Consider the following 12550-nt stretch of genomic DNA (forward strand, 5'->3'; position numbering starts at 1 on the left):
TTGTATTAGGGTCAGACCACCTTTCAGAGTGGACACATAAAGTACATGTGCTGTACTCTCACAAATATGTACACCAGTTTTTGAGGCTTACCTCTGAGAGGAAGGTCTGTGCTGACTTCTGTGCTCCTACATGCAGCAGGTACTCGTACACATACAGAGCTAACCTGCACGGAGAGATAGAGAACACAGTGGGAGGAAATGGGTCAGTTTGTTCTTCAAGATCCAAACAGTAAACAACAGATGTTAGCAGAGTAAAAAAAACAGCTCAGAAATATGACAAAATTGAACATCATAAGGAGCAGAGGCAACATATGTACAGTAAGAGATAGACAGTTCAGAAAAAACTAAGCATTTGAAATCCCCTGAAGATCCACCTCATGTATCCCTAAGTTTGAGCATCTTTAAGTTTTAAGTTCTAACTTTGGGGCCAGAAAACAACTGCTTTGGGAGCTAAGACAATTATACTTCCCACTCCGTATTTAAGATAAATCCATATTTAGGAGGGAGTTTCTCCCAGGATTGCCTAAAAATAAAGATGAAGGAGCCTACGCATGGATACAGATTGCCAAGCAGCTCCGAGATGCAACGCGCAGTGATGTGTGAGGGCGTCACAGTCCGTTACAAATCTCATGAGAAACCTAAAGACACACACCAGCTTAGGAGCACTAATCATCTCCCCAATGCCAAACAACAGTCAGGGCACCCTTTAAAGACATTTGAAATTCGCCCGACGTTATGCTAAACCTAAAACCCACCTGTTTGAAGAACAAACAGCGTGTTGATAAGAGTATGCTCGGTAGGGATTGCACTGTAAAACACCTCACCCTCGTGCCTCGGGCTCTCCGCAGACTTCCTCCCAAGGCTTTGATCACAGTAAGAATTAATTACAGGCTTGATTTGTTAATCAATTCTCCTCCCAGTGTGTCTGTGCTGGTACTAACAGCAACTTAGAGAAGAGGGGGAGCAGTGATGATCTACCAGGTCTATAAATACAAGATAAACATTGATCCACAGAAGATCAATAGCAGATCACACTGACTCCTAACAGCACCCTGTAGAGTTGGTCAGGAGGTCTAGTGTAACAACATATGGTCACTGCACATAAGGAAGGAGAGGTTTGTAGTGGATTTAAAGGGACAGGTCATCCCAAAATCAAAATGTGCCACTTATCAATCTAGATTGTTTTGGTGTGAGCAGCCGAGGGCTGGAGAAATCGCATCTTACTGTAGGAACTATTTTCTTTCTACCGACCTACACTCTCCAAGCGAGATGTAAACATTAATGGTGTCCTCCTCGGCTGAGCTGTAACGTTAACTCGCTCAGTGGTGCACGGTGAGCTAGCAGTAGATACATGCTTCCTTCTGCACGGTGATACAGGTGGCGGGTGTAATTCAGTAGAAAGAAAATAGTTCTTACATGAAACTGCTCACAACAAGATCTGTAGTAGGCCTGCCCCTTGAAAGTCGGAGATTCAAATCATCAATCACAGACCCCTCAAATGATGAGATTGTTTCAAGTCAAACAGTCGTTATTGTTTTTTGCTAGTCAGTGTGATGTGCAATGTATTTCTGGTGACAGTTTGGTCCCCAGATTTTGCTAAGTGAGCACTCTTGACTTGACATGATGCAGCAGGACTGAGGAGGAGAGACTTTGCACCGTAAGGCTCTGAGATAACATTATCTCTCTCTTCTGCTTAGAGGCAGTGAATTTACAGCTCACAGCAACTTAATACGACAGTCTCTGGCTTTTGTCGGCGAAAAAATGTTGCTGCAAACTTCCTATCCAACTTCATTTAGCTTGTTTACTATATTAAGTGAATGCCGCTGTCACAATGAACATATCGCTGAACCCCATTCAAACTTTAACACTTTATGAGAAAAAAACGTTTCATTGAATACTGGTAGTCGACTGATTCGATTGACATAATTCTGTGTTGGTACAGCCCTAGTCTGTGGATTATCTGTAGTAGTGTCTGTATGATCTCTGGAGAGAGACACTGCTCTTTTGTTTTCATGTGTACTTTTTTGGCACCACAGCACCACAAGCTGAGTGCCATTTAACTCCATTAAATTTGAGAGAAGGCAGACATCTCTATGGCCAATATCTCCAACACTCTTACTACAACTCACACCAAAACTATCTAGATTTATAGATAGCACCAAAAATGAGAGGAAAAGTATGTATTTTGGTTTTGGGGTGAACTGTCCCTTTATCAAAGGGAGCAATGAGTACATTTGTGCTTAAAGATATGTCACGCAGGATATTTCTAAAAAACAATTAGACTCATACAAAAGAAATCCTTCTCAGTTTGTCAATTACAACGCCCTGAAAGTGTGTGACAGTGTATTTTTCTGCAGAGACCCTGCCTGTATTTTATAGACGTGTACCCCCCACAGCGCTCAGGTGAGGTCCGGCTTTTTAAAAAGGTAGTGACCAGCTGCCAGACTGTAAGCAGCAGGCATCTGAGGGCAGAAAAAACTCAAGAAACATCCAAGAGATTATCTGGTGTGGCTTTTACTTTCACTTTCGCTGGCGAGTGTGTTCATATAAAGTAACTGACAACTCTGCATATTATACCTTTGTATTCACAGTTCCCCTTAAATCATATTTAACAGATTAAGGGCAAGACTGGTGGTATTCTCAAGTGTTTTCATATTCCTGAGATGCACTGTATATAAATATTTAGCCACATAAAAAAAAAAACAAAAAAACAAAACCTCAGTTAGAGGTCAGTGCACTGAGGTAAAATGGAACCTCAAGTGTGTTACCTAAGCAGATTGTTGGTAACATTTGAGAAATGGTAATTAATGCATGCTTGGCATTTATGCATGAAAAATTACTGACATGATTAGCTGATGAAGATCAATATGTTATTTGACTAACTGGTTACATGACTAATCGTTCTGCATTCTGATGTACAGATAGATAAGACAGACAATATAAAAACCTTAAGTTGAAGCATGACACAGCACAAGACTTTGGCGTGTCTGTGTGTGTTTGTGTCACGTGTGTATGATTGTATATTGTCAGGTGTGAAAGATGGTCACACTGAGACAGCAGCTGTCCTAGAGCCTCCACTGAAAGGTGCTACCAGGCTGCTGTAGCCGATCCACACACCTCCATATCGAGGTAAAAATAAACTCCCCAGACAGCCCTGTCTGCCTGTCTGAGGATGATGGACTGCACACCTTTCTGCTCTGCACACAGGTACTCCGTCTCCTCCAAAACCCCTCTCCTCCATTTCCATCTCTCCTCTTCATCACTTTCATCCTCAGTCTCCCCTCTTCCTCCTCCTCCTCTTACTGTCTTGATGGCTCTGCTTTCTTCTTGCACTCCTTTTGGTAAGAGGCCATGTTTGTTTAATGATGAAAGGATGAAGGGAAGCAGCAGAAGCTCTTCCTCACCATGCTCGCCTCCCCTTTTCCATCCCTTCCCCTCTCTCTCCGTTCTCCCCGTGGCCTGGCAGTAATGTTTAACCAAAGAGATAGAGACAGAATGTTTCACAGGGACAAGGTTAACGGAACAGTGAGAGGCTTGACAAAACTCTTGACACCTCGACAACAGAACATGAATAAAAGATGCAGCCATTTTTTTTTTCAAGGCACTGTACAGCTCTGAACATTCCCAGGTACAAACTCGTCGAGTCGCTCTGTGCTGCATCGTTTTCCTGTCAACCTGTCTAAATGTGTCACTCTCCCCTGTGAACCCTAACATCAGCCACAGCAGCGTCAGTACAGATCTGTTTATTAATACTGAAAGATCTCACGTCGCTGCGGTGAATACGTTCACAGCGATGACGACGAGCCTGACGGACTGTGCGAATTAATTCATTGTGTCAGTGGGGATAAACCAAAGAAATGAAAGTGTGTCCTCAGCATGCGTTGGCCTGTATCCAGTCAGCTACCCATTACCACATAAAAACACAGGCTCCCTCAGTAGCTGCCTTGGAGGCAGACTGAAAGGTCTGACCTATGATTGATTCCACAGGAGCTGTAAGATGTGACCTTTGGCCCTGATATAGAGAAAGGGTCAAAGAAAGTGAGGAAACCTGGTAAAGGTGAAGGCATGAGGGCGGCGCTGGGGGGGAAAGGTGATCCGATGAAAGGAAGAGAAACATTACAGGGTGTCAAAGGTATGCAGGTTAATGCAAGTTTCGTAGAAAACATGAAAGGCAGGGGAAAAAATGAAGGATCTGATTCATTCAATGCTCCTGACCTTAAACACAATGGTTTTAATGCGCCGACGCCTGCGGAAATACATACATAAATCAGACTTCTACTTATTTATTAAATTTATAACTTATTTATGTAACACGCCAACAGAAGGCAGAGCTGAAACGGGGCTGATAAGCAGACAGCAAAGCAGCAGAAGACGCCACTTTGTTAGTGTTCAATATCTATTGAACTTTAACTCAAACTACTAATTTCCTCAAAGACGAGTGATAGGCTTTGAAAACACAAAACCCTCTCACGCTGCTCTCTCATTGTTCACTTACAACTTGTTCAGCTGAGCCTCCCGCTGATATTTATATATAAAAAAAAAGCACCCAACTATGTGGAACTCGATTGACTGACAAGTCAAAATAAAGAGCGGAGATAAGGTTTGAGGATTAGAGCACGGTGGACTGTTCAAGGTTAAGAATCCTCTACATCTGACACAATAAAGTGGAAGCATTACAAAGACTCTCTTGTCATTAAATAAACTGTCACTTTAAATAATCTTTGCGTTAGGATTTTAGGTAAAAAAGTGCTCAAACTGAGGGAGCCAATGCATTTCTAATGGTTCCTGACTCCGTATTAGTCGCTTCACATTAAAGCTCTTTTGGTGTTTGCCCTTGCTGTCGGACACAGACCAGAAAATTGAAGATATTTTTTTTAATACCTGCACATCTACCCTGGAAATTTGAGTTGTAAATAAGAACCACTTTACATTAATCACAACCAGGATGATTGAAGTGATCAGGTGCCTCCCACTTTGTTTCTTCTCCCCCCGTACATGCTGTGTGTGTGTGTGTGTGTGTGTGTGTGTGTGTGTGTGTGTGTGTAGGGGGGTGTACAAATGCAAAGGCAGGACAAGTGAGTGGACAGAAGTGGAGAAGGTGGGGCAGAGTGAGACTTTAAGATCCACACCTGACTCTTTTCTCCTTCAAACTGAAGCAGTTTTGTCTTCTGTGAGTCACATTTAATTAAATTCATATTTGCAACCAAACCCACCCTGACTGCTCCTGTGAGTCTGCAGAAGACCAGACAGCCAGCGAGCTTAATGACGGCAGCAGGCAGAAACAGCGCCCAGCGTCTATGTTGCTCTCTTACTGAGCTGTACAGAGAGCAGTGCAGGAAGATGAGAGTAGCTCGGAGCTCAACCACAACCTCAGCTTACGACAAAGACCTGAACCAATTTTTCCCAAATCAGCATTTAGGAGGGACCAGTAGATCACTGCTAATCAATTTACTGCCATGGCGATCAAAGTCTGGCGGAGCTTCAAATGACAACAGACAATGGCTTCACTGATTGGATTTGCCTGTTATAGATTAGCTCCAGATTATTTCACCCTTGTTAAAGATGAAATGGAAAAGTGATTATACCTCTGATCTAAATCGCCATGTTAATTGACATATTTACAAGACTTGCCGCTGTGCTGACATAGCCTAATAACACCTATTTGAAAAGTAATAAAATCCTAAAGACATTGTTGCCTGTAAACATCCCCACCGGTGATACACACAAGTCACTGCTTCAGACGTGTGACAATTACGATAAACCAGTGATACCTTGCTCCCATGATGCATTTTAAGTGAAACTGTCTGGTGTGTCACAGCTTTTCTTTTATAGCTGCAGATATGTTTCTGTTTAAGCTGTAAAGATGCACTGTCTTATCCACAGTTGAGACAGCAGCGTCTCACCCCATCTAAGTAAGATGTTATCCATCTGCCTTCTTTGCCCAAATTAAATTCTGGTGTTGGGTGTGGGCAGTGGCAGGAAATCGTCTCTGCCCACAGGAAGTGATGAATACAAACCGTCTCCTCAGCCGCAGTCAAGAGAGCGATCCAGTCAGAGAAAGTTGTCTTATCCCTTTTGGTACTTAGTAATTATGACACATTGTAAACTTCACAGAGTGCGCTGAGTGGGGTTAAATGTTGCATGTCAAATTACATGATATCTAGACCTGCTTTTCTGGCCACTTGGGGGCAGCGCAACAAGCTGAAAACCAAACATTAACAGATTAAAAAGTTGATATGGAGAACTTGTAAGCAAACAGTGGCTAGTTCACACAACTGTCGGACACTTATTAACATCAGCATTCACTTAAAGTTTTGTTTATGGCCACCTGATGAATGTAACTTCTTTTAGCTCTGTTTTGTTCTCCACCAACTCCTGAGGGAAATATCCGGCTCTTCAGCCGCTATATACTCCATTTTCCTTTTCATCAGCATACCACTGTCTTTGTCTGTCTATTGGTGCTAGGCAGGTAGGGTATAATGGGTTTTTAGAGCTGTTTTCATTGGAAAAACAACTGCCTGGAAATGACACTAATAGAAGCATTGAGACTGAACTAAAACAGTCAAGTTGCAGCCTAGAAAACCAAAACAAGGGTTTAAATATGATAAAAGATTTACTGCGTCGGATTATAATTCTTTGTGGATTTATAACTATGACTTCTATCATATCACAATCATTACTAATATAAAAATTGTTGATTATAACGGCTTCAAGTCAAATTTTAGAGCAGTTACATGACGTGATGTCATATGACGATACAGGTATGTATATAGATATGACTTTGTGACTTTATTTTCTGTATGAAGTTATCAAATATGAAAATGTTCCATTTAAATCATACATCGTGAGGGTACTGTAAATCTCACTGCACAGCAAGGTGATTCCTCCAAGTTTTAAAACTAGAGCATTATTGCTTTCTAAGAAGTAGTGCCCCAATTAAGCCTATTATATGCCTTTCAGTGACACGTGTTATACTAACCCCTTTTACACTGCCTGTTCAAGGTGGGAATATCACACCGTTTGGCAGCCTTGCCATGCTGTATGTAAGGTGCCATGGCAGAATGGGTGGACAAAGTGGTCTCGCCTTTAAGCTGCCATGGGAGGTTGTAACTATGGTTAAACAGTCTCTGTATAAACAGGACAGCTGGCAGGTCGGGTGTGACATTTTGACGTGTGACCCACTGTGAGAGATTTAAAAAGTAGATGTTAGCAGTTAGCAGCTAACATCTAAAATAAGAAGAGCAGCCGTAAATGTCTGCAAATTGGTAAACAATGAGATTCGGGAGTTACTACCCTCTGAGCAAAGGACAAGATGAGACGCCATATAACAGGGACACTAAATGTTTGTTTTTCCATGTTTTACCATTGTTATTGTTCATAAGCACTACCTACGCATATGTTATGTCACACTAGAGACTGACACTGTTGTGTAACATGTCATGCCCGTTGTGCCTCTTTTGATTCGACAATGCCGGCATGCAGTCTATAATCACACACTGGAGTGAAATGATGCCGCCGTCATTTGGATCTGGTTAAAAAAGCAAAGGTGGCATGTAGGGTTACTTTGTAGTGGCCCTACAGATCTCTGTGTAGAAAGAGCTAACGTGCCATCAGACACAGTGACTGGTAAATTGGCATTTATGGGGATACTGTTAACTATTATTATAAAGTCTGAAAAAAAAACAGAGAGTGCAGTTTTCAAGTTAAGCAGTCATGTCCATTGAACAACAGCTGCAGACTGAAGTCTCAGTGTTAACCAGGGATTAACTTGTGATGTCTCTTATGAACAGGTCAAGCACAGGTTGAACACTTGTTCAGCAGAGCGTGTTAAACACAGAGTTCCTGTATTTAACAAAAGTGTAAAATACATGTTATTCTCCTATTTTGGTAAAATTTGACAAGTGATTTCTGATAGACAAATGAACGAAATATAAGAACAAACAGCCAACAGAGTAAAACATATCCCCCTATCCAATTCCGTTGAAAATTACAGAAAGAGAGAGAAAATGAGAGAAAGAGAGTGATGGGGTGACGGGAGCGTAGCAGAGAGAGATGAAAGGTTTTGGTGAAGAGACGAGAGTGAAGAAGGGGGATTAGAGACACAGGGAGAAAAAAAAGGCAGATGGGGAGGATGGAGGTGATGGGTGCTAGCGGATGAGCCCCAAGATGAATACTCGTGAGATCTGTAAACTTTCATATTCTAATGTTGAGGATTCTCACTGAGCGGTGTCTCAGTTAGCCAAGCACCCTGCTGTGACCTCCTTCTGCAAATTAACACAAAACCCTGCAATGAAAACAGCCCGGCTAAAGAAGACCTGATTCCTACCATTCTCTAAGAGAAAGAGCAAATGACTGCACGCTGTGCTGAAAACACAACATAAAGAAAAGACATAATAAAAGATACATAGGCGTACCATGCCGCTGAGTATGCACTGGATTTCATTATATTTTTATAAATGAATTTCAATGGGTTCTGTGCGAGACGTAACAACAATGGAAAAGTAATCCTAGATTGAACTAAGTCGCAGTCAGGAAGTTGAAATACTGTAATTATCTCCTGGATATGCTTACCTACTACAAAAGACTAAATTGCCGTCTTAAATCTCTGCTGTGTGTGTTCACAGCAAAGAATAATGTTAGTGGAAGTGACACTGTGAAGTATGCACTGAGAGCTATAGTGTCTTTGAAGCACTTTGCTTTCAAGCGAATGGAACACTTTACAGAATAATAAAGCAATAAGGTGAAATAAAGTGACTCCTTTAAATTCCCCATGGACACAATAGCAATAATATCTTACAATAAATTAGACCTGCAATAAACTCCAGTTTGGTAAAGCTCATGAAGTTTCCTTACAGCATCATTTTCAATGTATTTTGTCTTGTTGTTAATCAAATATCCCACAGTATGTCTTTCATTCAGTGTTTGTGAGAATCTACCTGTGCCTCTTTGTTAATGCAGCTTGTTTGGTGTGTGTTGCCATGATTTTTGAGATACTTTTCTTGCCATGTTACATAACTTTGCAGCATATAGGACTGATGCAATACAGACAGTGACAGCAGTAACCGCAAGTACAAAGGCAGCCAGTTCAAAACTGAGCCAAGTTGATTTCCACTTAGCAACATGCATCAGTTTTATAAGGGCCGTCAGCATTGAAACAAGTCAGTTTTAAGGCTTTCAATGTAAGTACTATAAAGTCAGATGTTCTAAAGCCTTGATCTGAAACCTTGATTTCTGAGGCTGATAAAAAAAATCAGATATTGTTATACAGCCAGTAGTATTTTTTTTAACATAATATAAATGAAGAGTCTCGATGCCTCTTGATCTTATTTTCATTTTTTGAAGGGACAGTTCAACCCAAAATAGAAGATTTTTTCCCCCTATCTGCAGTGCCATTTATCAGTCTACACTGTCTTGGTGTGAGTTGCTGAGTGCTGGAGAGATCGGCCGTAGAGATGTCTGCCTTCTCTCACATATAATGGAACTAGATGGCACTTGGCTCGTGGCGCTCAAAGTGCCAAAACAATACATTTGAAAATCTGACAACAATGTCTCTTTCCTGAAATACTCCAGATGATGCACAGACCTTGTTGTGGACAGTTTCATGTAGGAACCATTTTCTTTCTACCAAACTACACCAGCCAACTGTTTCACAGTGCAGAAGGAAGTGTGCAACTAGTTATGGACAAGAGGCTCATGCTTGTGACAGTGCAAGACTTGAACATTAATGGCATCCTCCTCACAAATGCGCGTATTCTAGGATAGAGAAGGAATGGCCCGTCCTATGCTCCCGAAGATTGGCTAGCACTTGCTGCCTTTGTTGGTTGGACAGGTTGGGTTTGGGCAAGACGAGTAGGAAAGGTTAAGGTTAGGGTAAGAATGTCAGGGTAAGCCAACAGGAGGCAGAGTAAGGAGGGCCATTCCTTCACTATCCTAGTAATTGCAAATTCGCTTCCTCTTCGGCTGAGCTGTAATGTTAGCTAGCTCAGTGGTGCTAAGTGAGCTAGCTGTAGATGCACACTTCCTTCAGCACTTTGATACAGTTGGTGGGTGTACTTTAGTAGAAAAAAATAGTTCCTACATGAAACTGCTCACAACAAGCTCTGTGGATTATTTTGAGTAACCGGGTCATGATTTCTGGAAAGACATATTGCTGGTAAATTTTTCACATGTATTTTTTGGCACTTTACTTTGAGCATCCAAAGCTGAGTGCAATTTAGTTCCATTATATTAGAGAGAAGGCAGACTTCTCTACAGCTAATATCTCCAACACTCTGCAACTCACACCAAAACAGTCTACACTGATAAACAGCACAACAAGAAGAGGGAAATATGTATTTTTGATTTTGGGGTGAACTGTCCCTTTAAGAATCGTGACAACAAAACACTAACACTGACATTTTAAGTGTAAAAATCAACTTTTATGTGCCCTCTGCCAAACAAAACATGCAATGGTTTGAAATTACCTCAAACTTATTTTGATAATGCTGTGCTGCAATTTCTTGTGAATTATCTGCTGACATACAAATACACAGACACATCTGCGATAAGATAATCGGCTGCATATTCACCTGGCTGATTCATTGTTCTAGCTCTATTGTTTTAGCATTACCATATATGCATTACACTGCTGGGCTATGTGTTCTAAGGTATTCCTGTTATTTTGTGCCCCCTTTATAATAATCATATGATGAGACTGAATCTCCTGCACGCAGCAGCAGTAAAGATCTGTAGTTGAAAGTTGTTTACTCCTTTGTTTGTATCCTTGCCCACTAACAGCACTGTCCTCTCATAACTCCGAACCTCAACACAGAGCCGCGGGCCACAAGAGCAATACAAATCCCAGACACCTGTCTTTGACTCAGATGTAGAATCATCAACATTATCATCACCATCACGCCCAGTCTACAGCCAAGCCAAGCAGACTCCCGCTCTGCAATCAAGCCTCCAAAAAGCCCACCATCAAACAGATGCCACCTGTGGATGAGGAGAGCGTTGGCAGCTCGGGCTCCAGACAGCTCTGGCGAGAATAGAGAGGGACCCCGCCATAAAAGAGAGCGCAGCGATCAAGCTGCTGCCCCTGCTGAGGACAGCCCTGTGTGTGACAGCCAAACACTTTCCCTGATTAATCAAGCCTAGCAGCGGGGCTTTATGTGCCATTAAGAGCCTTGCTAAATGACTTCACTTCATTCATTAAAGTGGAGCATCCTCTGCGGGTAGAGGGGGCTGCGCTCGCCAGACAGACAGACAGACAGACAGACAGACAGACAAGTGAAAGCTGGGAGAGAGATGGTGGTAGGGCAGCGATGAGGGTGGCAGGGGCACTGAGGCAAGATAAACAACGACAAATATAGACCCATTACAATGCTGAATAATTCATCCTATACGCAGGGCTTCAGGAAAACAACAGAGAAAAAAAAAACAACAGCCCAAACAACCATGGGGATTATGGAGCCTTTATACAGTGAGGAGCATCTTCAAAACAAGGCTATTTATGCACACACCTTGTCTGGGAAAGGTACATCGACAAGATCACGGTCAAATCGCTTTATGTGGAAAATCAAGTTCCAGTGGACTAATCCCTGATGCATTTTCATTAGGCAAAAAGATAGTTTTAATGAATCTGTAGAGGGGAGTTAGACAGTGAGGTGTGAGTGGATTCATTGTTTGAAAGTGCTGTGAGCTGCATACAGTAGACGCTTTGTTTGAGCTTTTCTTTTAACTCTTCTGCAAGCACAAACATGGATACAGTAAAACTCACACACACGGGTTTGAAAGAGGAAAAAGCCAGAAAAGAGGAAGATTATGGAATGCAAAGGCAATGACACACACTGATAGTATTGAGGGAAGGACAAAGATAGGTAATTTACCAGTCAACAGAGAGATAAAGATGTAGCGATGGAGGGTAAGATAAAGAGATAAAGATTAGCAGCAACAAGAGGACTGGAGGGTAGAGAGGAAGAGAGGAGAAGAGGGAGAGAGAAAGAGGTAGAGAAAGAGAGATGGAGAGAGAGACACAGAAGAGGGAGAGAGTAAATGATTAATGAAAGGAGCTGGGAAGCGCAGCGAAGGGAGGTCAGGACGGAGCACAAGAGGAGTGATGCTGCAGCCTGTGAGCGAAACTGAAAAGGACAACATTATGAACATGCCTGCTGCTGTCACACACCTTTATCAGGGAGGATCTCTGAGAGAGACTGAGCTGGTATTAAGCTGACGCATCCCTATAAACGCTAGATTAGCACAAGTGGAACTGAACACGTCTTGGGAAAAAAAAATGGGAATTGCAGTCTGTAAATGAGACAATCTCTCCTCTTTTAATTCATAGAGGCAAAACTAGTTGGTTACTATGGCTTTGAGAGGTTTTGTGTTCTGTGTTTTACTGTTTTTTACTACCAGTCAGAGACCCCTAATATGGCTGAGATTCCTTTAAACTGAGTCAGTGTGTAGTGTACTTCTGTGGACTTTTTGGTCCCCAGATTTTGCTGCAGAGTGAGCACTCGTTGCTTTCATGTTGCTCTCCCATACAGGCAGCTGCAGACACAGACCCAGGGTG

The 12550-nt window shown here is 42.1% G+C and overlaps 1 protein-coding gene across 3 annotated transcripts in view; it reads right to left on the reverse strand.

Moving 5' to 3' along the window:
* Positions 1-12550, reverse strand: part of LOC117253022 (single-stranded DNA-binding protein 2) — a 67583-nt gene that overhangs the window by 38554 nt on the left and 16479 nt on the right. For 2 of the 3 annotated variants that reach the window (XM_033620344.2, XM_078170775.1), the window contains exon 2: positions 92-164. In XM_033620344.2, the coding sequence (XP_033476235.2) occupies positions 92-164 (73 nt within the window). Of the gene's footprint in view, positions 1-91; positions 165-3188; positions 3387-12550 lie in introns of those variants that run through there. The other variant, XM_033620343.2, reaches the window with a different exon arrangement.

The sequence above is a fragment of the Epinephelus lanceolatus genome, chromosome 9, assembly GCF_041903045.1.
Source record: "Epinephelus lanceolatus isolate andai-2023 chromosome 9, ASM4190304v1, whole genome shotgun sequence".
Lineage (NCBI taxonomy): Eukaryota > Metazoa > Chordata > Actinopteri > Perciformes > Serranidae > Epinephelus > Epinephelus lanceolatus.